The sequence below is a fragment of the Acanthochromis polyacanthus genome, chromosome 18, assembly GCF_021347895.1.
Source record: "Acanthochromis polyacanthus isolate Apoly-LR-REF ecotype Palm Island chromosome 18, KAUST_Apoly_ChrSc, whole genome shotgun sequence".
In the NCBI taxonomy this organism is placed as follows: domain Eukaryota; kingdom Metazoa; phylum Chordata; class Actinopteri; family Pomacentridae; genus Acanthochromis; species Acanthochromis polyacanthus.
The window spans coordinates 33,335,618-33,362,425 of NC_067130.1; the positions used below are offsets into that span (position 1 = coordinate 33,335,618).

Below are 26,808 nucleotides of genomic sequence, written 5' to 3' on the forward strand. Positions count from 1 at the left end.
AACAGAGGGAATAAAACGCCACAGACGAAGAACAAGATGTCGGACGGTCTGAAGCTCCAGGAGGAAAACGCTGCTTCAGACTTTAACCACATCAAGAGGAAATCATCCACAGAACCTGGAAACTGAAGAACATTTCCATCCTGGTGATAAACAGACGTACAAACCAACAAACATCTCATCCAGTAAATCAGAGCATTAAAAACCAAAGAACCTTTTAATACTGTTAATCCGTTACTTTACACATTCATGAAGCAGGTTGGAGGTTAAGTGCAACGTCGACGTTAACTTTGGCAACATGACAATAAATAAAACACACAAAGAACACATGGACGTCCATCTACAGCGGTTCTTATCACTGACAGGACGGTTCCTACGTTCTGATCTTTATTTATGGATCCAGTTTTTATTTACAGTATTTACATCGGTTCTGGAGCTGAGGATCCAGCTGTTCTCCTGTCAGTGTCTTTCCACCTTTAAGAGGAGAACTGGAGTTTCCGGAGGCCTCGGTCGGGAGTCCAGCTCAGTCCAGCTCAGTCCAGATGTTCTTCACATCAGGCTGCAGAGAAGCAGCTCCTCTGAGCTCCTCGGCCTCCAATCGGACGCCACCGCCCGGCGCCGCTCAGGAAACAGGAAGGAAGAAAGATCCTACGACGGCTATGGGGAAGAACAGGACCGGGCCGACGGGCCGACTGACGAGTACTGGACCGGAGAGTACTGGACCGGAGAGTACTGGACCAGAGGGACCGCCAGATCCAGGTACTCCTGAGGAGGCAGAAGCACAGAGTCAGAACGATAGAGTTAGAACCACAGAGTCAGAACAAGGTTTTTGGAGGTTAACGGAGGTCTATGAAGGCCACATTTAGGACTTTTAAGGAGATTTTTTTAGGCAGCTTTGGCTAGATTTACAACAATGTAGAACACTCCTGTACACTTCAGTGCCTCAGTAGACGGTAACTGGACTTGCTTTTAGTTCTTGAAGACATTTTGCAAACAACCCAACATTCATGTGACTCGTAGCTTGACACTAACCAAACACTGTTTAATTTTTTGAAAGCATTTTGTCCTCATCCCAGAGGTTTAACTGACCGGTAGAACCTCAGGGATTTATTCTCACCTCCAAATCACGACTGAAGGCACGTCAATGAGGACCTGAGACTTGAGATTCATCAACGACACTAGACTCTGATGACTCGAGGCTCATCAACAACCAGGAAATCAACAGACTCAAGACCCGTCAATGACCTGAGACTCAAGGTCCGTCAGCCACCCAAGACTTGTGCAACTCAACACCCATAAATGACAGAAGACTCAAGCAGCTTAAAGCTTGTGAAAGACTTGCAAACACCTGACCTGAAGCTGATTGATGACTCAAGACTCGCACCACCCCCATTTCTGAGACTGAAGTGACTCGAGGCTCGACAACAACCCAAGACTCTTGTGACGTGATGTGTGCCACAAAATCCAGATTTCCACGACTCGTAGCTCCCCGGTTTCATGCAACTTGAGGCTCTCAGATTATTCACACAACTCGAGGTTTGTCAACAAAGATTCATGTTTCATCAAAGACCCAAGACACATCGTACTAGAGGCCCCACAACAACCTGACACAACAGATCTGCGATTCACAAGACTCAAAACTTGTCAACAACCCGATGCTTGTGACTTGTTTCTTTAAAAACTTGAATCTAATCACTTGTGCTGATAATTCATGTTAATCATTGAGTGTTTTACTGAATAAAAGTCTGGATGTTACCTGGTTGGCCATGAGGGAAAGTGTTCGATCTAAATCTTCCACCAGCTGCTGGAAAGTCGGTCGTCTTGACGGGACAGCATTCCAACAATCCCTCATCATCAAATACCTGGAAACAGATTTCAGCTTTGTCACGGAATTATGTTGAAATGGAGTGAAGCAAAATTAAAGTAGAGAACAGGATAACGGATAAAATAGAGGAATAGGAAGGAAACAGACCAAAACAGGATCAGCATCAATTCAAAAACTCTTTGTTTTTGGTCCAAAAACACTGAAGCAGTGCTGGAAATAAGCTAATAACACGATGATGCTACCACCACCATGCTTCATCATGATGCTGCCTCCACCATGCTTCACATCATGATGCTGCCACCGCCGTGCTTCACATCATGATGCTGCCACCGCCGTGCTTCACATCATGATGCTGCCACCACCATGCTTCACATCATGATGAATTTATCACCTAAAATTCAATTACATGTTTTGTTATATTTCATAACTTGCTAGCTATAGCAGCAGAAATTTTTCTGTTGCTGTTTTTTCTGTTTACATCCATTTTTTGATGATTTTGATTGTAAAATGTAATGTTTTGTTTTTAATCTTTTTTGTAAACTATCCTGTGGCTCCAGTTTGGAAATTATTAATATAATTGCGTGGTTTAATGCTATGTAAGTGCTGTTTTTTACAGCAGGTTTGTGATTTATTTTAATAAACTTACAGCTCCTGAGTGCAGGCTGAAGGTTTTTCCATCCGATGTCCTTCCTTCAGCAGCTTGAACAGCTCCTCCACCGGGACGCCGGGATAAGGAGACCCTCCGAGGGTGAAGATCTCCCACAGCAAGACCCCGAATGACCACCTGAAACAGCGAAAAACACCATAAAAATTAACCTGTGCAGGTAAAAAAGGTAACTAAACTGTTTTAACACAAAGTCTCAGAGCTGCAGCAACGTTCTGTCTCCGTTAGTGACATTATCTGATGGTAAAAAGCAGATCATGAACAAAATTCTTCACAAACCCACTGAAAATCTAAATTAAAATTGAATGTGCTTGCAGCTTGTTAGGACTCTTTAGCCTCCACACAGCAGGGGGCGCTGCAGCACAAACCAGTTAAATAAAGAAACATGAAGTTTTCAGTCACTCACACGTCGCTCTGGTGCGTATAGATGCGATCGAATAACGCTTCAGGAGCCATCCACTTCACCGGCAACCGACCCTGCAGGAAATTTAAAAACGTCAGCATGTTGTCAGAGTTTATTTATATTCAGTGAGTTAATGTTAAAGTTTGTCGTACGTTTGTCGTCTTCTTGTAGTAATCAATGTGGTGGATGTCTCTGGCCAGACCAAAGTCTGCGATTTTCATCACATTGTCATCAGTGACGAGGACGTTTCTGGCTGCCAGGTCTCTGTGAATACACTGAAACAAAAAGGAAGAGATAAGAAGTGATGCTGCCACCACCGTGCTTCATGTCATGATGCTGCCTCCACCGTGCTTCACGTCATGATGCTGCCACCACCATGTTTCACGTCATGATGCTGCCACCACCGTGTTTCACGTCATGATGCTGCCACCACCGTGCTTCACATCATGATGCTGCCTCCACCATGTTTCACGTCATGATGCTGCCACCACCGTGCTTCACATCATGATGCTGCCACCACCGTGCTTCATGTCATGATGCTGCCTCCACCATGCTTAATATCATGATGATGCCACCACCGTGCTTCACATCATGATGATGCCACCACCGTGCTTCACATCATGATGCTGCCACCACCGTGCTTCACATCATGATGATGCCACCACCGTGCTTCACATCATGATGCTGCCTCCACCATGCTTAATATCATGATGCTGCCACCACCATGCTTCATATCATGATGCTGCCTCCACCGTGCTTCACCTCATGATGCTGCCTCCACCATGCTTCATATCATGATGCTGCCTCCACCATGCTTCATATCATGATGCTGCCTCCACCGTGCTTCACAGTGGGAATTATGTGTTGGTGATGATTGATCTTCTAGTCTTGATTTAGCTTCCTTATTTTATTTTTAGTAATATATCATACTTATTTCTTCCCTGGTTGATTATGTTGTAGTATTGCTTTGCCTTTTTTTAAGCTGATAAAAATGAACCAACTGGGCCCCACAAATTAAAAAAAACTCCAATTCAAACAGCTCAGATACACAGAACTTTAAATTCATCCTTCTACATTCACATTCAGTCACTTTTAAAGCAAATCTGTAAATTCATCATGACTTCCTGCCAGCAGAAAGGATTCTCTGACCTTCTTTGAGGCCAGGTAGGACATCCCTCTGGCCACCTGGTAGGCGGCTGACACCAGCTCTCGGACCTCCACGCTGCCCAGCGACGCCTGCCTCGACCCACTCCAGTACTCTAACCCGGCCGGGCGGCGGGATCGCAGATACTCCCGGAGGTTCCCCTGAGAGGCGTATTCCACCACCACGTACAGAGGACCTGGTCCAGAACAGAGCAAACCGGTTAGAACCTGAAACACAACCTGCAGATTTAAAGCATGTTCAGACTGAACCAGACTCACCGTCCTGCGTGCAGGCGCCCAGCAGGTTGATGATGTTCTTGTGTTTGCCGATCATCTTCATCATCTCCATTTCAGAGATCAGGTCGGACAGATCCTTCTCTGTGGCGTCGGCTGAAAAATCATCAAGGTATTAAAATATAAATTAAACTCATTCAAACTGAGCGGAACAGAAATACAGAAATCATTTACAGGTTACTTCCTTATTCTGGATGGAAAACTGATCTAAAGTCTCAGTTGTCTTCAGACTGAATCAGGTTGTCCTCCAGGATTTCTGTAGACTTTGCTGCATTCATTTTATCCTCTACCTTTACAAGCCTTCCAGGCCCTGCTGCTGAAGAACATCATGATGCTGCCACCACCATGCTTCACATTTATGATGATGTTCTTTGTTTGGTATCGTCTAAACTAAGGCTGGACCCGAATATCCCGAATATCTGAATATTCGTTCACTACGGCAGTATCCGGATATTAATTTTGGTATCTGAATATTCGGCCCGTGCCCCCCCCTGCTCAGATGTTACCGGGTGGAACGAATATTTGGCGTTACGGTCTTCCCTTCGCCTTCGGCCCACTTCGGCTCATCCATTCGTGTTTCTTACCACCACCTGAATGGCCGGGTGGCTGCTGACTCTGACGTCACGCTTCACTTTGTTGCATAAACACAAGATGCTGAAGACCTCTGCTGTTTGAGAATTCTTCAGTTTAACTGAAGACAAAACGAAGGCAAAATTTGCATCTGGGAGACCAGACGAATGGATCCACCCCCCACCCACCCCCCGGTCGAACGTTATGGGGCGTAACGAATATTCGGATATTCGTCCTTAATAAGGCCCGAATATCCGGAGACCAGAAACCACTATTCGGGCCAGCCCTAGTCTAAACCTATCATCTAGTCTGATGGACATAAAGCTCCATCCTGGTCTCCTCAGACCAAAGAACCTTCTTCCAGGTGTCTTCAGAGTCTCCACATGTCTTCTGGTGAACTCTAGTCCACATTTAATTGGATCTTTTTCCATCAGAATCTTTCTCTTTGTCTCCATGAAGCTTTGACTGGTGAAGAACAGACAACAGTTGTTGGATGAACAGTCTGAAGCTGGAACTCCTTCAGAGGAGTCATAGGAGTCTTGGTGGCCTCCCTCACTAGTCTCTTTCTTAAAACTTTTTTTTTGTAAATCCTTGTCCAAAAAGCCTAATTAAATCAATTCAATGTTGAAAAGCAATAAAAACGGAAAACTTCCAAGGGGTGTGAACAATTCCATGGATGCCGTTTTTTGTATTTGTTTCGTACATCTTTGCCCTGTTGTCTTGTTATTGTTTTGTTGTTGTCTTGTTACAACCTCACTCTTTTGCACTGTGATATACTCTCAAGAACAAATCCCTTCAATCAGAGTCTTCCTCTCACCTTTGAGCATCTTCACGGCCACCTTGGTGAGACGAGTCGGTTTGTTTTTGTCGATCCCGACAGCCTCGGCCAGAACCACCTGACCGAAACATCCTTCGCCCAGAGGTTTACCCAGAGTCAACCTGAGGAGAGAAGATACATCCAACAGGTCAGGAAACAAACAACCAGGTCTGATAGAGAAGCTCAGAAAATAAACGCTCATGATAAGGGATGCAGCAGTGTTTGCAGTTAAAAACCGTCGTACCGATCCCGAGGAAGCTCCCAAACCGGATCGTAGGGAAGCTCGTACTCCGACACTCCGGCCAGGATGGTGGTGGCGGCGCTGGAGAGTCGAGACTGACGCATTAAACACTTTCCTGACTGCAGCGAGGACGAAGACTCCACTGAGACCTGCAGAGGGAAAACGTTAGCGTCTGATCACCTGAGGCCGGAGCAGCACTGGGACAGGTAGACCCTCACCTGTTTCCTCAGAGGGATGGTCTTGGCCAGTTTCTGGACGGCCAGCTGGCCGCTGAAGTCGCTCTTCTTCGGGGTGCAGCAGAGCCGGCAGATCACGGCGGTGGCAGTGAGGATGATGACAATGAAGAAGCCGAGGCAGTAGATGAAGATCTCCAGGTAGGTCTGGGAGGGCAGCGGCGCCGGCGGCAGCTCTGAGGACGGACAGCATGGACGTTTACAGAGAAACAGAGGGTTCTAGTAACTTGTGGAGCCGCTGAAGCTTCGTTAGCGTACCGTTGACCACCGTGAGCCACGCTGAGTGATACGCCAGGCCGATGGAGTTCCCTGCCAGACAGGTGTATTCACCTGCATCATCCAGACTCACGTTCCTCAGAGTCAGAACCTCCATTTCTTTATCCGTTGTGTTCAGTCCTGCAGTCTGAGACAAAAACAAACTCCTTTGTTAAACTTCCCGTCTGGTCCAAAGATCAAAATACAGTCGAATTTTCATGTTCATCTGGAAAGTTTAAAAACAGCATCAGGCAAGATAAGACAAGATAAGATATGATAAGATACCTCTATGGACTTCAAGGAGCTGGAACTCTGGAGATATTCACAGTATGAAAGTAGAACTCTGATCATTATTAAAGTTACTGGAGATGAAGAACCAGATGTTCTGAGAAGGTTTAGGGGTAAGTTTGATTGATTTTGGCTCAACTGTCTCCAGCTTATTGTGATGTTTTGTTCTTCGTCTTATGATTTTATTTCTTCTATCTTTCCATTCTAACTTCCTGGTATTGATCCAGTTCAGTTCTGCTATTGTTTTCTCATATTTTGTCTCAGAAATGATTAGAAAATCAGACTCTGTTTCAAATTTGTTCTTCTACCAATAAATCTGCAGGCGTTGAGCTTCTGTTTGGATTGAAGGAAACTAAAGGTCCGTGCGAGGCGGCTGGCTGCAGGCCTCCCACAACAAACCAAACTGTGTTTCATGGTGAAGCCTCAACACTCCACAGATGTGGTCGACTCTGCTGTCGGAGACAAACCAAGTCATGCAACAGCCGGCGAGTGAAGGTTAAAACAAAGACAGACGTCAGTAAATCAAACTGGAGCAGAAAGAGGAACCAACAACCGGAGCAGCTTTGGTTCTGGATCAGTCTGAAGATCTAACAACTGCTGCCATGGTTTCTAATCATCCAGAGGTTTTTGCAGCTTTGAGCACCTTTAGCAAGTGTCCAGATCTGGAATTAAACATTGTTAAGGATCTGTGGCTGTAGAGAACATCCCTGTTTATGCTGTCAAATACAGCTTTAACTCGTCGGTTATTCACCAACTATTGTGACAGTTTGGTTAACTGTATTTATTTTTTTGTTCAAAACAGCTTCTTAAATATTAAGCTTCTATGATAAACCTTAAATTCCTCTGCAGGCGAAATATTCAAGCTTCTCCAGGAGACGATTTATTGAGTTTCTGTCTTCTTCTGTGGTGATTGCTGAATTAACAGGATCTATATAAGTGAACGTTCTTGCTGTTGGTACCTTCAGAACCAGGACGTATGGATGTCCGTTTGGCCCCACTCTGCTGCCGTTCACCGTGATGTGTTTCAGCCACTGGATGTGAGGTTGTGGGTCGCTGAAAACTCGACAAACAAACGACACGTCGCTGCCGACGACTGCAGTCTGGTTGGCTGGCAGTCCGGCCTGAAGGATCGGCCGGTGAGGAGAACGTTCTGCAGAAACACAGAAGCAGGTGATTACTTCAAGAACTGGGGGAAAACTGAATATCCTAGAATTTTTTTGCCCCAGTTTTTCCAGTTTGTTGTTAATAAATGGTGTCATTTTGGTTATATTTAAAGACAACATCTTTCAAAGCAGACAAAGTTTTGAAGTTTAGATGATGTGCAGAGGAGAAGAAAATTTTGGTGGCAAATTTTTGAAAGAGACATAAAAAAAAAGTGAGTCTAATAAAAAGAAAATCACAATTTTTAAGTGTAATTTGCCATTTTTTTCTGGTGTTCTTGCACATAAATGATTATTTCAAGGACTGTGGGAAAACTGAAAATCTGATGATTCATTCCGTTTTTTTAGTTTCTGTCGCTGATAAATTGCATCATTTTGGTGATTTTTTATTAAGAAAGCACGTCTTTCAAACCCACTGGCAGGCTTTTGGAGTTCAATTTGTTAACAGCAATTAATCAATCAATCAATTATTCACTAACATCTCTGGACAGATGATCCTCTTACCGACTACATCCAGCTGGTAGGTGTGTTTCAGGCTTCCATATTCGTTCTCCACCACACAGGTGTAGTTTCCTTTATCAGACGGAACCACTGACTCCATTATCAGAGTCCACATGTGGTCCCTGATCTGAGAAACCCAGAAGAAGAAGGATTAGATCTCTGTCGAACACCAGTTTGGAGCTCTGATGTTTCATTTTCAGAGCTGCTGACCCACCTTGAACCCTCCGATCCTCTGGTCCTTCCTCAGCTCCTTCCCGTTCTTGTACCAGCGCAGCGTTGGAGGCGGGTTTCCGGTCGCCTGGCACTTCAGCTTGACCGTCTTGCTGGCCGGGACAGCGTGCAGCTTCTTATCCATCCACTCGGGCGACACCCACTGAGGCGCCAGCGCTAAAGGCGAGAGGTAAACATCCTGATTACGATCATTAGCCAGACTCAAACACAGCACAGACAGAACGAGGCGGCGGAGGCTCACGCTGCAGCTTCTCGTTGCTCGTCGACAGCTCATTCGACAGTTTGTTCTCCTCCGAGGACGATTTGTCGTCCTCTTCATCCTCCGAGGATTTCAGAGCATCGCCTGAAACACAAGTGAGGTCAGAGTTCAACGTGACAGCAATTGGTTCAGAGTTTAACCTGACAGGAAGTGGTTCAGAGTTTAACCTGACAGGAAGTGGTTCAGAGTTTAACCTGACAGGAAGTGGTTCAGAGTTTAACCTGACAGGAAGTGGTTCAGTGTTTAACCTGACAGGAAGTGGTTCAGAGTTTAACCTGACAGGAAGTGGTTCAGAGTTTAACCTGACAGGAAGTGGTTCAGTGTTTAACCTGACAGGAAGTGGTTCAGAGTTTAACCTGACAGGAAGTGGTTCAGAGTTTAACCTGACAGGAAGTGGTTCAGTGTTTAACCTGACAGGAAGTGGTTCAGAGTTTAACCTGACAGGAAGTGGTTCAGAGTTTAACCTGACAGGAAGTGGTTCAGAGATTAACCTGACAGGAAGTGGTTCAGAGTTTAACCTGACAGGAAGTGGTTCAGAGATTAACCTGACAGGAAGTGGTTCAGAGATTAACCTGACAGGAAGTGGTTCAGTGTTTAACCTGACAGGAAGTGGTTCAGAGATTAACCTGACAGGAAGTGGTTCAGTGTTTAACCTGACAGGAAGTGGTTCAGTGTTTAACCTGACAGGAAGTGGTTCAGTGTTTAACCTGACAGGAAGTGGTTCAGAGTTTAACCTGACAGGAAGTGGTTCAGAGATTAACCTGACAGGAAGTGGTTCAGTGTTTAACCTGACAGGAAGTGGTTCAGTGTTTAACCTGACAGGAAGTGGTTCAGTGTTTAACCTGACAGGAAGTGGTTCAGAGTTTAACCTGACAGGAAGTGGTTCAGAGTTTAACCTGACAGGAAGTGGTTCAGAGTTTAACCTGACAGGAAGTGGTTCAGAGTTTAACCTGACAGGAAGTGGTTCAGTGTTTAACCTGACAGGAAGTGGTTCAGAGTTTAACCTGACAGGAAGTGGTTCAGAGTTTAACCTGACAGGAAGTGGTTCAGAGTTTAACCTGACAGGAAGTGGTTCAGTGTTTAACCTGACAGGAAGTGGTTCAGAGTTTAACCTGACAGGAAGTGGTTCAGTGTTTAACCTGACAGGAAGTAGTTCAGAGTTTAACCTGACAGGAAGTGGTTCAGAGATTAACCTGACAGGAAGTGGTTCAGTGTTTAACCTGACAGGAAGTGGTTCAGAGTTTAACGTGACAGGAAGTGGTTCAGTGTTTAACCTGACAGGAAGTGGTTCAGAGTTTAACCTGACAGGAAGTGGTTCAGAGATTAACCTGACAGGAAGTGGTTCAGTGTTTAACCTGACAGGAAGTGGTTCAGAGTTTAACCTGACAGGAAGTGGTTCAGTGTTTAACCTGACAGGAAGTAGTTCAGAGTTTAACCTGACAGGAAGTGGTTCAGAGATTAACCTGACAGGAAGTGGTTCAGTGTTTAACCTGACAGGAAGTGGTTCAGAGTTTAACGTGACAGGAAGTGGTTCAGTGTTTAACCTGACAGGAAGTAGTTCAGAGTTTAACCTGACAGGAAGTGCTTCAGAGTTTAACCTGACAGGAAGTGCTTCAGAGTTTAACCTGACAGTAATTGGTTCAGAGTTTAACCTGACAGTAATTGGTTCAGAGTTCAACCTGACAGGAAGTTAGTTTGTGGATTCACCTCTCGAGTCAACAGTTCAGTTCTCTTCATCTCACATCTGCCTGATTTGTTTTCTGTGCATGTTATCAATTAAAATATGCAAAAGTTTTGGTCATGGGTGTTGTAACTTTTGGGTCAATTTTGGCATCATTTTCTTCTCGCCAATCTCTGGATCAAAGGTTAAGAAATAACCTAGAGTCCTGAAGTTTTGCAGATTCATTGATATCTACATCTGATCTCCAATGTTTCAACGCTGCTTTGATAGAATAATATAAACAGGCTCTACGATGAAACAAATTGATCAAAAAAGTTCTGTCGACTCCGATAGTCAAGCAACCATAAAAGTCAACTATTGGAGTGGTTTCACCATCATACCTGCTCAATGACTGCTCTAATATTGGCCATAAACGGAAAGAAAACCCTGACTGGCACCAAACTCTACATTTTAAAGCTCATAGTAGTGCCAAACAGGAAAACAAAGGAAAAAATCAGCTGTTTGCAGTGAAAAATGAAGGTTTTGTGGTTGGTTGACTATCGAAGTCAAGAAAAATATTTAACTTTTCTTTTTTTTTTTTTTACCAAATTTGCACCATCATGTAACTGGTTTGTATTATTCTATCAAAGCAGGGTTGAACCATTGGAGATCATATGAAGATATCAATGAATCTGCAAAATTCACAACTTCAGCTACATTGTTTCTCAAGTTATGACTTTAATCCACAGACTGGAGTGAAAGAAAATTATGACTCTGCTTCTTTAGGAACACTTTTAACCCAAAAACCAAAGTTAACTTTTAAACATGTGATCAGCCAAATCAATATTCACCAAACTAAACAAACATCCGTCAGATTGAAGATGGTCTGAGCTGGTTCTAGTGTTTGTGCAGACAGAAGCTTGTCGCCACAGAAAAACCACTTCCTAAACTTCAGAGACCTCCAACCTCCAGCCTCCACCGTTAACAGCAGGAAAACATCAGTAATTGGAGGGAGGCCGGCTGATGCTTCACTTATTAAACCAGAAAGACCCCCAAAGACTGTTTGTGTAGGAGCTGCTCTACGCCACCTGACAGAAATGGACAGTAGGTCAATGCCTTTGATTTTCTACAAGATTTAAATTAGTTAAATCAACTCCAAAGTGTTGTGGAAACCTTCAAAGAACACCCGAACTAAACACGTCAAAGGATGTCCGCATAATGACAAGGTGTCAGAATATATCTGTCCATTTAGTGCAAGTCAGAACAGGAAGCTCAGCAACAAAATCAAGCAAAAAATGACAAAACCGAGACACGGATTGACAAACATATGAAACAAAACGACAAAGACGAGACACAAAATTACAAAAATGAGACATCAAATGAAAGACACAAAAAACAAAACAACAAAAATATGAAACGAAATGACAAATACAACACATAAAATGACAAAAATGAGAGCCAAAATAACAAACATGAGACACAAAATGATAAAAAATGAGACACTAAATGACAAAAATGAGACACTAAACAACAAAAAGGACAAAAATGACACACAAAATGAAAAAACAAGACAATAAAACAATAAAAATGACAAAAACAATATAAAATGACAAAAAATGAAGCAAAATGACAAAAACAAGACATAAAATGACAAAAGTGACACACAAAATGAAAAAAACAAGACACTTAATAAAAATTACAAAAACGATATGAAATGACAAAAGTATTAAACAAAACAACAAAAATGAGACATAAAATAACAAAAATATGAAACTAAATGACAAAAACGAGATACAAAATGACAAAAAATGAAGCAAAATGACAAAAAAAGACAGAAAATGACAAAAGCGAGACACTAAACATTAAAAATGACAAAATGACAAAAATGAGACACAAAATGACAAAAATATGAAACTAAATGACAAAAACGAGATACAAAATGACAAAAAAATGAAGCAAAATGACAAAAACAAGACACAAAATGACAAAAATGAGACACAAAATGACAAAATTATGAAACAAACGGAAAAAAATGAGACATGAAATGACAAAAAAGTACACAAAATGACAAAAGTGAGACATGAAGAGAAAAAAATGAGACAAAACGACAAAAACGAGACACTAAACACCAAGAAAGGGGCACAAAATGACAAAAATGAGACACAAAATGACAAAAATGAGACAGAAAACAACAAAAGTTTGCTTGAAACTAATAAAAATCAACTTATTAGAACACTTTCTCATCACTGCAGCTTAATTCGAGTTTTTTTGCGGCATAAATCCACAAACAGACACAGAAAAACCAGCCGTGAATCAGTGAAATCCAGTGAAAATGCAGATTGCAGATCTTGTGAAACACTGCTGGATGTTGTTTTTTTTTTTACCAGAGCAGAGCAGAGGGATATTTATTCAGAGAGCGGTTGGATTTCACAAACCTCGGTGGGAAATTGAAAGCAGGCTTTGTTTATGAAAGCAGAGAAGGCAGCAGAGAGGCTAAATTTTGTTCTCGACCAGGAGAAAAACAAGAATTTACGGGCTGAAAAACAACAGTATCACGTAGAGCCGGGCTCAGCTGGAGTCCAGATGGTCGGAACAAAGCGGCGCTCCGGAGGTACATACATGCAGACGCTCGCAAACAAACAGAACGAGGCTTTTCTGGAGGCCCGAATCCCCACAGAGAGCCTGAGTCTGCATGTGTTAGTGAGTCTGGACAGGATATACAGACCATAACCAGCACCCCGAGAGCCAAGCCCAAAAAAAAAAAATCACCCTAACCAGCTTCAGATGCCTCCAAAGACAGCCAAAGCTTGAAAAAAGAAGTCACTTTCCCATTAAAGAGAATTCTCTCACTGGAAAGTTTTATAAGCTTTTATATAATGCAGAGAGTGAAACCACAGCTGGGATCAGACGTGAGACAAAGAGCAGGACGGGCCGCAAACACCAGTTAAAGAGGCTGACGCACCAGTTAAAGACCAGTAAGTGACTTCTACAAAACCAGAACAAAAAAGACTTTTATAGTGTCCAGATGGTTGGATTTGGGTTTGTTTTGCTTTCTGACCTCCTCAGAATCAGCTGGTTCTGGATAATAAATGACTTTCTCAAAGCAGAGTGTCATCAGCATAGAAACGAACAGGAAACTAAGAGAACAAAACTTCATGCAGCTCGTTAAGACATTTATTATGATTTTTCATCAAAATTTCAATCACAGATGTTAAGTAAAGTTACAGTTCTTTGTCTCCAGTAACTTTATCAATGATCAGAGTTCTACCTTCAGACTGTGAATATTTCCAGAGTTCCAGGTCCTTGAAGTCCACAGAGGTGGGGTTGAGATTTATCACTTTTTATTGGATTTTTTTCTATCATTTCACCACAAAAATGGCCAAAATTATCACAAAAAGAACCAAAATTAGCCTGAAAGGTTCAAATATGACAGGAAAAACACCCAAAATCATTAGAAAAAGTACTAAAATGAACACAAAACAAATACATTGCCAAAGAAACTCAAAACACTTGCTAAATTACACCAAAAACAGCCAAAATTACCCTGAAATATTCAAATATGCCAGCAAAAACATAGAAAATCACCACAAAAACGGCCAAATTTACCATAAAAAGGACCAAAACTACAATAATACAGGCGAAATTACGACAAACACTGAACAACGGAACAAAAAACATCACCAAAAAAGATCTAAAACTAGCTTGAAACGTTGATATATGCCAGCAAAAAAACAAAAAAATCACCACAAAAAGTTTGCAGATGTAAACTCTGGATAAATGAACCACAGTTATTGAATTTAAAGAATCCATTTTAAGCCACGTTTAGATGTTTTCCTGAAACAGTGAAACTCTGAACACCTGTGAATCTTCTTACCTGCATCTCCGTCGTCGGTCGTCGGTCGACTCTGAGCTGCAGGAAGTTGCAGCAGCAGCAGCAGAATGCAGGGAAGCAGCAGCAGGAGGCAGCGACGCATCGTGACCTGCGACGTCCAGACGGCAACGATCTGCAGAAAGACACAGAAACATTAGAAAACGAGACACTTCTCCCAGAGTTTACTGCAGATTGTGTTTGTCCAGAAGTTTCTAAAGCAGAGTTTCAACACGATGACCTTCCTGCAGGACGGACAGTAACAAAAAAACTGTAAAACATCTGACATGAAAGGCTGAAATATGCAAACGTGAATTTTTTTATTGTCTTTCCATTAAAAATTGGAGAAATGGCTAATAACTGGAAATTCAATGACTATCTTAAAGCAGAGTGTCATCAGCGTAGAGGCGAACGTCTGTTCCTTAATGAAGGGAAACTAAAAGTCAATGGATGGATGGATGGATGGATGGATAATTGGATGGATGGATGGATAATTGGATGGATGGATGGATGGATAATTGGATGGATGGATGGATGGATAATTGGATGGATAGATGGATAATTGGATGGATGGATGGATAATTGGATGGATGGATGGATGGATGGATAATTGGATGGATGGATGGATAATTGGATGGATGGATGGATGGATGGATGGGTGGGTTGATAATTGGATGGATGATGGATGATGGATGGATAATTGTATGGATGGATGGATAATTGTATGGATGGATGATGGATGGATGGATAGATGGATAATTGGATGGATGGATGGATGGATGGATAATTGGATGGACGGATGGATGGATGATAGATGGATGGATGGATGGATGGATGATAGATGGATGGATAATTGGATGGATGGATGGATGGATGGATGGATAATTGGATGGATGGATGGATGGATAATTGGATGGATGGATGGATGGATGATAGATGGATGGATGGATGGATAATTGGATGGATGGATGGATGGATGGATAATTGGATGGATGGATAATTGGATGGACGGATGGATGGATGGATGGATAATTGGATGGATGGATGGATGATAGATGGATGGATGGATGGATGGATGATAGATGGATGGATGGATGGATAATTGGATGGATGGATGGATGGATGGATAATTGGATGGATGGATGGATGGATGGATAATTGGATGGATGGATGGATGGATGATAGATGGATGGATGGATGGATAATTGGATGGACGGATGGATGGATGGATAATTGGATGGATGGATGGATGGATGGATGGATGGATAATTGGATGGATGGATGGATGATAGATGGATGATAGATGGATGGATGGATGGATGGATAATTGGATGGATGGATGGATGGATGGATAATTGGATGGATGGATGGATGGATGGATGATAGATGGATGGATGGATAATTGGATGGATGGATGGATGGATGATAGATTATTAATTCTAAGGGTCTAATGGACATTATGTGACTGTACTACTTGCAAGCTGCAAATTAAGCCTAAAGTTGTTGTTTTTAAATGCAGTTAAACTGCTAATAAAACACAAGTTAGGAGCGCATTAACAGTTCATGTTTTAATCCATGTTTTGCGGCAGAACATGTCAAATTTGACATCAGGAAGCTGCTTCCTCATGGATGCATAATTCTGTTAAAACTGAGCTTCTCAGTGGTTCCACCTAAGGTTTCTTTCATATTTTTTGGCTGTTTTTTGTAAAAACAATCAAGGTGTGGGATTTTCCTGAACAGAATAGATTTTAGAAGATCATTATGAATTCAGTGAGTCTCATTTGACAGCAACTCTTAAACAAATCCGTGGATCCAGACTATAAGACGCATCACTGCCAGAATCTGATCACTTGGTCCTTGTGTCATTTCTGACCTTCCCTGAAAGTTTCATCCAAATCTGTTGGTCTGTTTTAGAGTGGTGTTGCTGACTGACGGACAAACAGACAAACAGACAAACAGACAAACAGACGGACAGACGGACGGACAGATGTACACCGATCATCGCATAACTCCAGAGTAACAAACAACAGAAAAAGCTGCATACTTGAAAATTAAATCACTTTAACTTCAAATTCAAGAGCTCAGTTCCAAAGTGTTTTCAGAAACATTCACAGAAAAATTAAGCATTTATGTTTTTTTAACAGCAAGTTAGAATTGTATTCCTCATGTGTGAACATGTTTGTTGTAACTCAGCATTAAGGCGGTTCTGTGCACCTTTTTAGAGACCACTGCTGATGAACACATTTACTTCTTACTTAAATGGTTTTCATTGGTTAAACTTCAGCTTTTTCACCATATTTCTGAATCTCATGTGCTTTAGTCAGCCATTCTCTTCACTGTTTACATCTTAATTATGTTTTTATCAGCTTCCTCTAAAGCCTTCTGAACTGTTAAAAATCTACTAAGTTATAAGAAAACCTCCACTAGACTCGGATCCTCTGCAGAATTTCCTTTCTCTGACTTCTTTCCTGCAGCTGTTTGTCCGAGGCGTCGACACGATGATGTGGGTAAACAGAAAGCTTTAGCGCCTGGAGTCGCCTCCTGCAGCTCACCTGAACATCCGTCAAACAGGGAAGAACACTGGGAGCGCAGGATTTCCTAAACAAACACCATCTGTCTGGATGAAGGTGTGAAAACTGAACCCAGTGTGGGAGCTGAAGACACAAACATGCAGCTGTCAGCTCAGAAAATGTCATTTCTTCAGCGTTTTAGCTTCTATTTAGACGACAAACATAGAATTTAAGAACCTATCTGCTGATTCTGACCACATTTTATAAAACTCTTTGCTAAAGTGGAGCAATTCTCTGAACTTTCTTCCCTTAATAAAACGGTTTTTACTATCTTTGCATTAAAAATTACAGAAATGGTTTCATAACTGGATGTTCATTTGCTCTCTTAAAGCAGAGTGTCGTCAGCGTAGAAATGAACGTCTGCTCCTTAATGAAGGGAAACTAATGGAGCTGAACACTGATGCAGCTACATTATTTATGATTGTAAAAAATCATCAGTTTTCAAAGTATTTTTGAACAAATAACTGTAATTTCATAGCCTAGCCATGCTACACCCATGTTTCTGACGGCACAAGGGTCTAGGGAAGCTCGACAGGGAGGGAGGCGGGCTAAAAGGTTGTCTATCAAATCCCTCTGCAGCAATTGGGTAGGTATACAACCAATCAGCGCAACGAATAGGCTGACATAGTTCCGAGAGCGCCGGCGGATTGTGGCTAAGTCCCATTAGCTTCCCAACCAGCAGAGCCAACTGGTATATTAAGGATTTGCCATATCCCGTCGGCATAAGTCCAAATACACACATGGACAAAATTGTTGGTACCCCTCAGTTAAAGAAGGAAAAACCCACAATTCTCACTGAAATCACTTGAAACTCACAAAAGTAACAATAAATAAAAATTTATTGAAAATTAAATAATCAAAAACAGCCATTACTTTTGAATTGTTGATTAACATAATTATTTAAAAAACAAACTAATGAAACAGGCCTGGACAAAAATGATGGTACCTCTATAAAAGATTGAAAACTATTTGACCAGAGTGACATGATTAACTCAGGTGTGTCATTTAATTGACATCACAGGTGTTTCCAAACTCATAATCAGTCAGTCTGCCTATTTAAAGGGAGACAAGTAGTCACCCTGCTGTTTGGTGAAAAGGTGTGTACCACACTGAACATGGACAACAGAAAGCGAAGGAGAGAATTGTCCCAGGACATCCGAAAAAAAATGATAGACAAACATCTTAAAGGTAAAGGCTATAAGACCATCTCTAAACAGCTTGAAGTTCCTGTGACAACAGTGGCTCATATTATTCAGAAGTTCAAGACCCACAGGACAGTAGCCAACCTCCCTGGACGTGGCCGCAAGAGGAAAATTGATGACAAATTGAAGAGACGGATCGTTCGAATTGTATCCAAAGAGCCCAGAGCAACCTCCAAAGAAATTAAAGGTGAACTCCAAGGCCAAGGTACATCAGTGTCAGATTGCACCATTCGTCGTCGTTTGAGCCAAAGTGGACTTCATGGGAGACGACCAAGGAGGACACCACTACTGAAAAAACTCATAAAAAAGCCAGACTGGAATTTGCAAAAATGCATGTTGACAAGCCACAAACCTTCTGGGAGAATGTCCTTTGGACAGATGAGACCAAACTGGAGCTTTTTGGTAAGGCACATCAACTCTATGTTCATAGACTCAAAAACCAAGCATACGAAGAAAAGAACACTGTCCCTACGGTGAAACATGGAGGAGGCTCAGTAATGTTTTGGGGCTGCTTTGCTGCATCTGGCACAGGGTGTCTTGAAAGTGTGCAAGGTACGATGAAATCTGAAGACTATCAAGGCATTCTGGAGAGAAATGTGCTGCCTAGTGTCAGAAAGCTTGATCTCAGTCGCAGGTCATGGGTCTTCCAACAGGACAACGATCCAAAACACACAGCCAAAAACACCCAAGAATGGCTGAGAGAAAAGCGTTGGACTATTCTAAAGTGGCCTTCTATGAGCCCAGATCTGAATCCCATTGAACATATGTGGAAGGAGCTGAAACATGCCATTTGGAGAAGACACCCATCAAACCTGAGACAACTGGAGCTGTTTGCTCATGAGGAGTGGGCCAAAATACCTGTTGACAGCTGCAGAACGCTCATTGACAAGTACAGAAATCGTTTAATTGCAGTGATTGCCTCAAAAGGTTGTGCAACAAAATATTAAGTTATGGGTACCATCATTTTTGTCCAGCCCTATTTCATTAGTTTGTTTTTTTAAATAATTATGTTAATCAACAATTCAAAAGTAATGGCTGATTTTGATTATTTAATTTTCAATAAATTTTTATTTATTGTTACTTTTTTGTGTTTTAAGTGATTTCAGTGAGAATTGTGGGTTTTTCCTTCTTTAACTGAGGGGTACCAACAATTTTGTCCACGTGTGTACGTCATTCTTCTCAATGAAACACTTCAGTGCCGTCCTTTGTTTATCTTTCAAGTTGAATTTTAGCTTCAAATCTTTAAGGGCTGTGGCCAAAGTCGAGTCGAAAGATAACTGTTTATTGTGCGCCGGTTGTTTCTGTCAGAATCGTCACGCCTCTGTCGTCACTTCGTTACGCCCGCCTTCTGACTCTACACTTCATGGTGATTGGTCCGGCCAGTTTTAGGAGAATCCAGCCTCGAGCCTTATGGAGGGTAACTTGACCCACCCTGGCAGAGAATTAAATTCGTTGCCGTGGGTTGTCTAGCGCGGCTAGGCTAGTAATTTCACACATATTTCTTGCTTTATTTGATCACAGATAACAAGAAAAATCAATGAAAAAAGTGTTAATTTAAGCGTTGACGAGGAAAAACCACATGGCAAAACGGTAAATACTGTCACAATAAAAAAACTACATTTTCACAAATAGTAATTTGTTCTTTTACTATGAGTGACCAGAAAATTTGACTTATACTATATTTAAATCAGCTAAATTATTTTACAGATTTCTGCTTTTATTTTCTGTATTTTCAACAATATCTAATAAAATTACAGAAAAAATAGTGATAATTTACACGTCGATTGTAAGAGAAAGGCAGGCCAAAACTGTAAATAATTATACATAAATATATATATTTAGAAATGGTAATTTGTTCTTTAATAGCGTTTTATTTTCTTACTGTACTTTAATAAGCAAAAGTCTGATTATTTTACAGATTATGGATGTTATTTTTTAAGTTAAATTACAGATAATATCTAATAAAATCACAGAAAAAAGTGTTTATTTACATGTTGACTGTAAGAAAAGCAAACCTGTAAATATCATAATAAAAAATTTGCATTTGTAAAATTCTAATTTGTTATTTTATGATGAGTGACTGAAAAATTATAGTTTTACTTCAAAAAAAACATTGTTATTCTTAATCATTAGAGGTATTTCCTTTCATTTCCACCACTTTTATCAGACGTTTTCTGATGCCCTTGCTGCTATCGAGTTCTGTTTTTGTTTTACTTTACAGCGCATATTTCGTTTTACACTTTTAACATTTTTATTTTTCACATTGTAGCAATAAATCTGCTTGAAACGACCAAAACCTATAAGAATAAGAAAGTTTGAATTCAAATTTTGGCTGGAAAGCAACTAGTTTACAGCTATGGTCTGTCTGTCTATTAAAAAAATAATTCTCACTTAATCTGTACGACTTCTCCTTGATTAACTGGTGAAGTTCTCCATTATTCTCACCAGTTTTACATCTTTTGTGTTGCAGTATTTCACAGTTTTTACCATACTTTTCCACCACCACTACTGCCAGATGTTTTTATCCAGCAAACTAAACAAGAATGAACATTTTTCCGTGTCGCTGCAGAAGTTTGAGCTCAGCCAGGAAAATGTCGTCAGCAGTAAAGGACGGTGAATGACAGTCATCATGCTGAGAGGCTCCAAACAGGCCTCAGATCAGCCAGATGTCGGCGTTCGTCCTTCAGACGGCAGAGCGAGCCTCGTTCACAGAGACATAACGAATGCATTAAGACACCTCTTTAATTAATCACTTTGAGCTGCTTTCATACTTTGGCTGGGAGGGGAGCAGCTCTTCCAAAAACACTCCCAAACACAAACACATTCAGGTCCATGTGAAGCCTCATTTTAGCTCAGAAACATCCAGTTCATCCAAACAATCCACCATGTGAAAGTCAAAGCAGGACGGGAGGAAGATCCACAGAAGTTCTGACTGATGCTGGAAAACGGGGAACGCCTGTGGTGAAAATCATTCAGTCATATTTTTGTTTTCTGCCAAATCCTGCAGACATCACTTAATTAGAAAAACAGAAATCGCTTCTGGAGCTCAGTCGGGATTGGTTTGGACGCTGCAGACAGAAACAGCTTTCACACAAGCAAGAACTAATCCACTGAAAGTACCAATACAGCACTTTAGAAATACTCCACTACAAGTCCTGCTTTCACCGTCCAAACAGACGTTTATGGGCGCTTTTTGCACATTTTTCTTCACTGAGATTCAACATAAAGTCCTGCACCTCCATGGAAAAGGAACAACCTCTTATAATGACAAAAAAAATCAAGTGGAATTTCTTTTGTATTTTGCAAAGACTGAAAAAAACTGAAATAAATGAGTCCAACATTTGTCCAAGTGTCCACAGATGTTACCAGCTCTGGAAAACAAAAGACACCATCCCTCATACTACAGATAATATGTGTCAAGGATGACTCAGATTCTGTCCAAAATGTGTCCAAATTATCCAAAACCTGTCCAGAATGACTCAAGACTTGTCAAGAGTCACTTGAAATTTGTTCAAAGTCCCTTAAAATGTCTCTGTGATGACTCAGTTCCTTCAAAATGACTTGAAACTTATTGAAAATAACTTAAAATATGTCTCAGAATGACCAAAACCTGTCCAGAATGACTCGAATCTTTCCAAAAATGATGTGAAAATTCAAAATTACTCAAAAAACCTGACAAAATGTAAAAAAAAAAGGGAATCAACAGGTCCAGCATGTTTCCACAGATGTACCAACAATGTGGAACTAATCTCCTCATCATGTATCTCCATGTTTCCTGAGCTTCTCTGCTCATCATCTGTAGAAGATGTTCCACCATGCTGAATGGATCTCCCACAAACTGCTCCTCTGTTCACTGTTTCTGAGCCATGCTGGAAAATCAGAACCAGCAAAAGAAGGTTCTGGTTTTAAAGAAAAATCTGTTTCAAACACTTTATAGCTTTACTGAATTTTGAAACAAGCACATTTAGAATAAAGTAATTTTGATGAAATGTCAGCATTTTAAGCTTAGATTTATTTTTTATTTCTAGGCGGAGCCACAAGTCATACACGATACACGACCCGGCCAAGAAAGAAGTCACACTCTAATATTTCATTGGACCGCCTTCAGCTGTGAGGACGACACTCATTCTGAAATCTGATTACTAATTCTGTTTTTACAGTTTCTTGTGTAGTTTTTGGTAATCTGGGGGCTCAGAAAGTTAAACTATCAGATTTTTCTGCAGTAAAATGACTGATGAAGCAGAGAAAACATCCATGAATCTCTGTGGACAGACTACCAGCATATATCAGTCACTGTACAGACTGGAGGATGGACGGCGTGGAGACGGCCTGACAGCTGATAAACCTCAAAGAACCCACCTGTAAAGACCAAGGTGGATCTAAAGGGTCTGATCTGCATCACGGTGGCTTTTTCTGAAGTAAAGATAAAGAAAGGGGAAATCTGATTCTACGTTATTAAGTTTGAGTTTCTGTCTCCTGTTTGTCATTCCACAGTTAAAACACTTTAAATAAAACCTCTAAGCGTGTTAAACGCGCTCCGTCTGTTGAAGTTCCAGTGCTGAAGGCCTCACCTACACACCACATTCTGCAGCCGGCTGGCAGTTCTGAATACTTGTCATACTGACACACCAACTCCCAACGCCGCCCGTCCATCCACCCATCCATCCGTTCATTAATCCATCCATCCGTCCACCCATCCATTTGTCCGTCCATTAATCAATCCATCCATCCATCCATTCAATAATCAATCCACCCATCCATCCATCCGTCCGTCCATCCACCCATTCATCCATCCATCCATCCATCCATTAATCCATCCATCCATCCGTCCACTTATCCATCATCCATCCATCCATCCATCCATCCATTAATCCATCCGTCCACTTATCCATCATCCATCCATCCATCCATCCGTCCATTAATCAATCCCTCCATCCATCCGTTCACTCATCCATCCATTTATCCATCCGTCCACCTGTCCATCCAGCTGTCCATTAATCCATCCATCCGTCCATCCGTCCGTCCATCACCCATCCATCCATTCATTAATCCATCCATCCATCATCCATCCGTCCACCCATCCATCCATCTATCCATCATCTATCCATCCATCCATCCGTCCATCCATCATCCATCAAAACAATGCACCAAGAGATGCCGTAAACCTCACACAGACTCCATCTAAACCTGACAGGGGAATAAAAGTTCAGTAAAAGGCAGAACAGCTAACAGCTGGTTAAATGGCTGAAAGACTGAGTGGAAAAATGAGTCAGTCTCCTCATACACGCTCCACATATTTCAGACCGTGAACTGAGCTGATTTAATGGAGATATATCAGCATCAGATCACTGCGACAGTCACAGAGCAACTCAAAGTCTCATTAAAAACAACTGCTGCTGGGAAATGACGAAGAAACTCAGCCTGAAACCCACTAATTACTACAGAAAAAACAACATTTAATTCACCTGCAGGGTGGAGCAAAGTGTTCACATCCACTAGTTACTAAAACTCCAACACATATCTTATATATTACATACACCCCCTGTCAAAAGTTTTAGGACACTTTATCATTCATTTGAATAAAAAAACGTCCTAAAACTTTTGACAGGGGGTGTAGTTAAGCAACAGAAGATGAATCTGCAATGACTTTAATCATTCAATAATTGGGTTTAAAGCAGATTTAGAACACATTTTGTACTTCCAGACTCTAAAATGTAAAGATTTGATCCTTTTTTGCTATATCTGATAGTAAACTGAATATTTTTGGAGTTTTAGATCAGTAGAGACACTTTTAAAGGACATTTTGCACTTTTTTGACAACTAATACACAAACAATTGAGAAAAAAAATTGACAGAAGAATAAATCACGAAAAGAATAATTAGTTGAAGCATTAAATGTAATCTGACACTTTAAATGTACTAATCATGATTTTGTGAATGATTTTTAAATGAAAATACAAATTTAATGAAAATCTAGAAGAAAAATACTTAAGTACAATACAGTACTTAAGTATATTCTAAAGAACTTTTTCAGAGTTTTCATGACACTGTAGTTCTACAGTACTGCATTTCACTGACCTGTTACTCCTCTGCATGTGTGTACATCTACTTCTACCGAATATTTATTCACAAAATAACAGTAAAATAAAATAGAGCATTTTTTTTGCAGTATTACAGTTGAGTAACAGTATACACCATGACCTCATAAAATGTCACAGTATATAAAAATAACCTCAACCTGAAGAACTACAGCAGTAATAATAGGATATTCATGAATGGTATTGCTTCTACTTGGGATACTTTAAGTACATTTGGCCAATATTTAATTTTGTGCCATTTTCAATGTAGGAATTTATTTGCAATGAAGTATTTTTACAGTGCAGTACTACATTTACCCATGTTTTCCACCATTGGTTACCAGTTATTTAACAAAGCCAGATTTCACACAGAACATGGTCCGTTTATAGATTTATTAAGCTACATTCTACCATCGTTTAAAATAATCCATTATGTGAAGACTGTTTATCACTTTGACAGTATTCTGCACTTTTACATTGAAAACTTTAAGCACATTCTGATAAAATATGTGCAACCTTTCATTTCAGTAATTTTACTTGTAATGTAACTACGGCTGCAACTAAAGATTACCTTGCAGTAAATAATACTCCAATATATCTGCTTGAGTAAAGTGGTTAAAATGAGCTTCACGTAGCAAAAATAAAAGCTTAATTGTTCTCCAAATGCAAAATCATCTGACATAGAACTGTGGCTTTATTTCTCTGTTTCTAGTTACTTTCAGTTACCTGTAGATTACTCGAGTATTTCTATTTTCTGCTGCTTTGCACTTCTAGTCCTGTAGAACTCAACATGAATACTTCACTTTTTCTTTTTTTCTCCACTATATTTGCTTTAAAACTTGAGTTATTTGGCAGATTTGGCCTTCAGCACAAAATGTGATCAACAAAGAAGTAATGTTATTGACTGAGTTTAAACTTTATTGATCCCTGACATCAAAATGACAAGCAGCAGGTTTAAAGAAGCTCTCCTGCATCAGTAATTACAGCAGAGATACACATCATTCTGAAATATGCTGTTCTGCATAATTACTACTTTTGGTACTTTAACTATATTTTACTTAAATCAAGAGACTACAGACAAAAACTATATATTTTACCTCTAGAACGTGTCTTCTGTCTGACTAGTGGATGGAAAACAACAACAAAAAAATCACAATAAAGTGTTTATTTTTCTGCATTTAGTCGATTTGCATCCATAGATTTAAATTATGATACAAATATTTAAAGGTTGCTTCCTCAAAATGACTTCTTTTTTCACATTCTGAGTCAGAAATCTCCACACCAGCAGCTCCTACAGACACCAAACATTCCAGCTTTAATTATATCCATCTACACTGTGACGGTTTTCATCAAGAAGTTTGTTTAAATAAGATTCAGTCTGGTTTAGACAAGATTTTATACCTAAAACCTAACAAAACGTGTTATCCTGGCTGCTGACATTGTTTTTGAGTTATGGAGAGGATGTTAAAGAGTATAATAAAGAGACATTGGATTTATTGAATGTTCAAATAGTTCTATAGTGCGTTTGCATATCTAGAGTTGGGTATACTCGCAGAAAACTTCAAACATTTTGAGAGTTTAAGTCATCAACATGTACACCATATGCATAATGCATGATTTTTTCTTGTAACAGAGTATTTCTACACTGTGGTACTACAGATCTGAGTACTTCTACACTGTGGTACTACAGATCTGAGTACTTCTACACTGTGGTACTACAGATCTGAGTACTTCTACACTGTGGTACTACAGATCTGAGTACTTCTACACTGTGGTACTTCTTCCACCTACTGAATGCAGGATTTTACTGTGAATCTAATGGTGCTGTGATTGTGTGGTGATTTTATGTTCTAAATACTTGAAAAAACACACTACAAACAGCTTCTACAAGCACATACAGATCCACAGAAACTCTGCAGTTCACTACCAAACTGTTAAAGTAGAAAAGCTTCAGATTTAAGGAGTAAAACTTGATTTTTGTAGGATTTTACTGTGAATCTAATGGAGTGTTGCGATTGTGTGGCGATTTTATGGTCTAAATACTTGAAAAAACACACCATAAACAGCTTCTACATGCACACACAGACTTACAGAAACTCTGCAGCTCACTAGCACAGCGTTAAAGTAGAAAAACGTCAGATTTAAGCAGCAAAACTTGATATTTTCTGGTACCTGTAGGAGCGGGTCCTCACTTGGCTGCTGTGTCCAGGAACCGTGGATGGATCAAAGGTTAGCTAGTCCGGCTGGATCCGGGACTCCAACCCGCTCTCTGAGGACTTTCCTGGGCTGTAAAAAAACTCATTAAACGGTAGAACCTCCAGCAGCCTCCAGCCGACCGACGACACCGATTAAAAACCTCCGAATGAAACCGGACTCCTCGGTCCGAGCGGGTCTAGCTAACGTAAAGTCCCGGCGGAGTAACTCCAAGTGACGCTCGTTCCCCAGACAGAAACGTGGGAAAAGCGGCGCCCGGTGACGGTATTGTCTGGATATAGTGACCGGGGAGGAACGCCCACAGTGGGAGTTTCCTCCAGCGAACCCCCGCTAGAT

The 26,808-nt window shown here is 40.8% G+C and overlaps 1 protein-coding gene across 1 annotated transcript; it reads right to left on the reverse strand.

Moving 5' to 3' along the window:
* Nucleotides 1–195: 195 nt before the first annotated feature.
* Nucleotides 196–26,808, reverse strand: fgfr1b (fibroblast growth factor receptor 1b). Its single transcript, XM_022208463.2, has 17 exons — nt 26,431–26,808; nt 14,416–14,545; nt 8,864–8,965; nt 8,606–8,778; nt 8,395–8,518; nt 7,690–7,880; nt 6,446–6,590; nt 6,173–6,363; nt 5,958–6,103; nt 5,714–5,835; nt 4,312–4,422; nt 4,039–4,229; nt 3,042–3,164; nt 2,893–2,963; nt 2,469–2,606; nt 1,754–1,859; nt 196–762 (listed from the first exon to the last, which is right to left on the reverse strand). Exons 2-17 carry the CDS (start codon nt 14,513–14,515, stop codon nt 655–657), a joined length of 2,142 nt encoding a protein of 713 aa, XP_022064155.2. The 5' UTR covers nt 14,516–14,545; nt 26,431–26,808; the 3' UTR covers nt 196–654.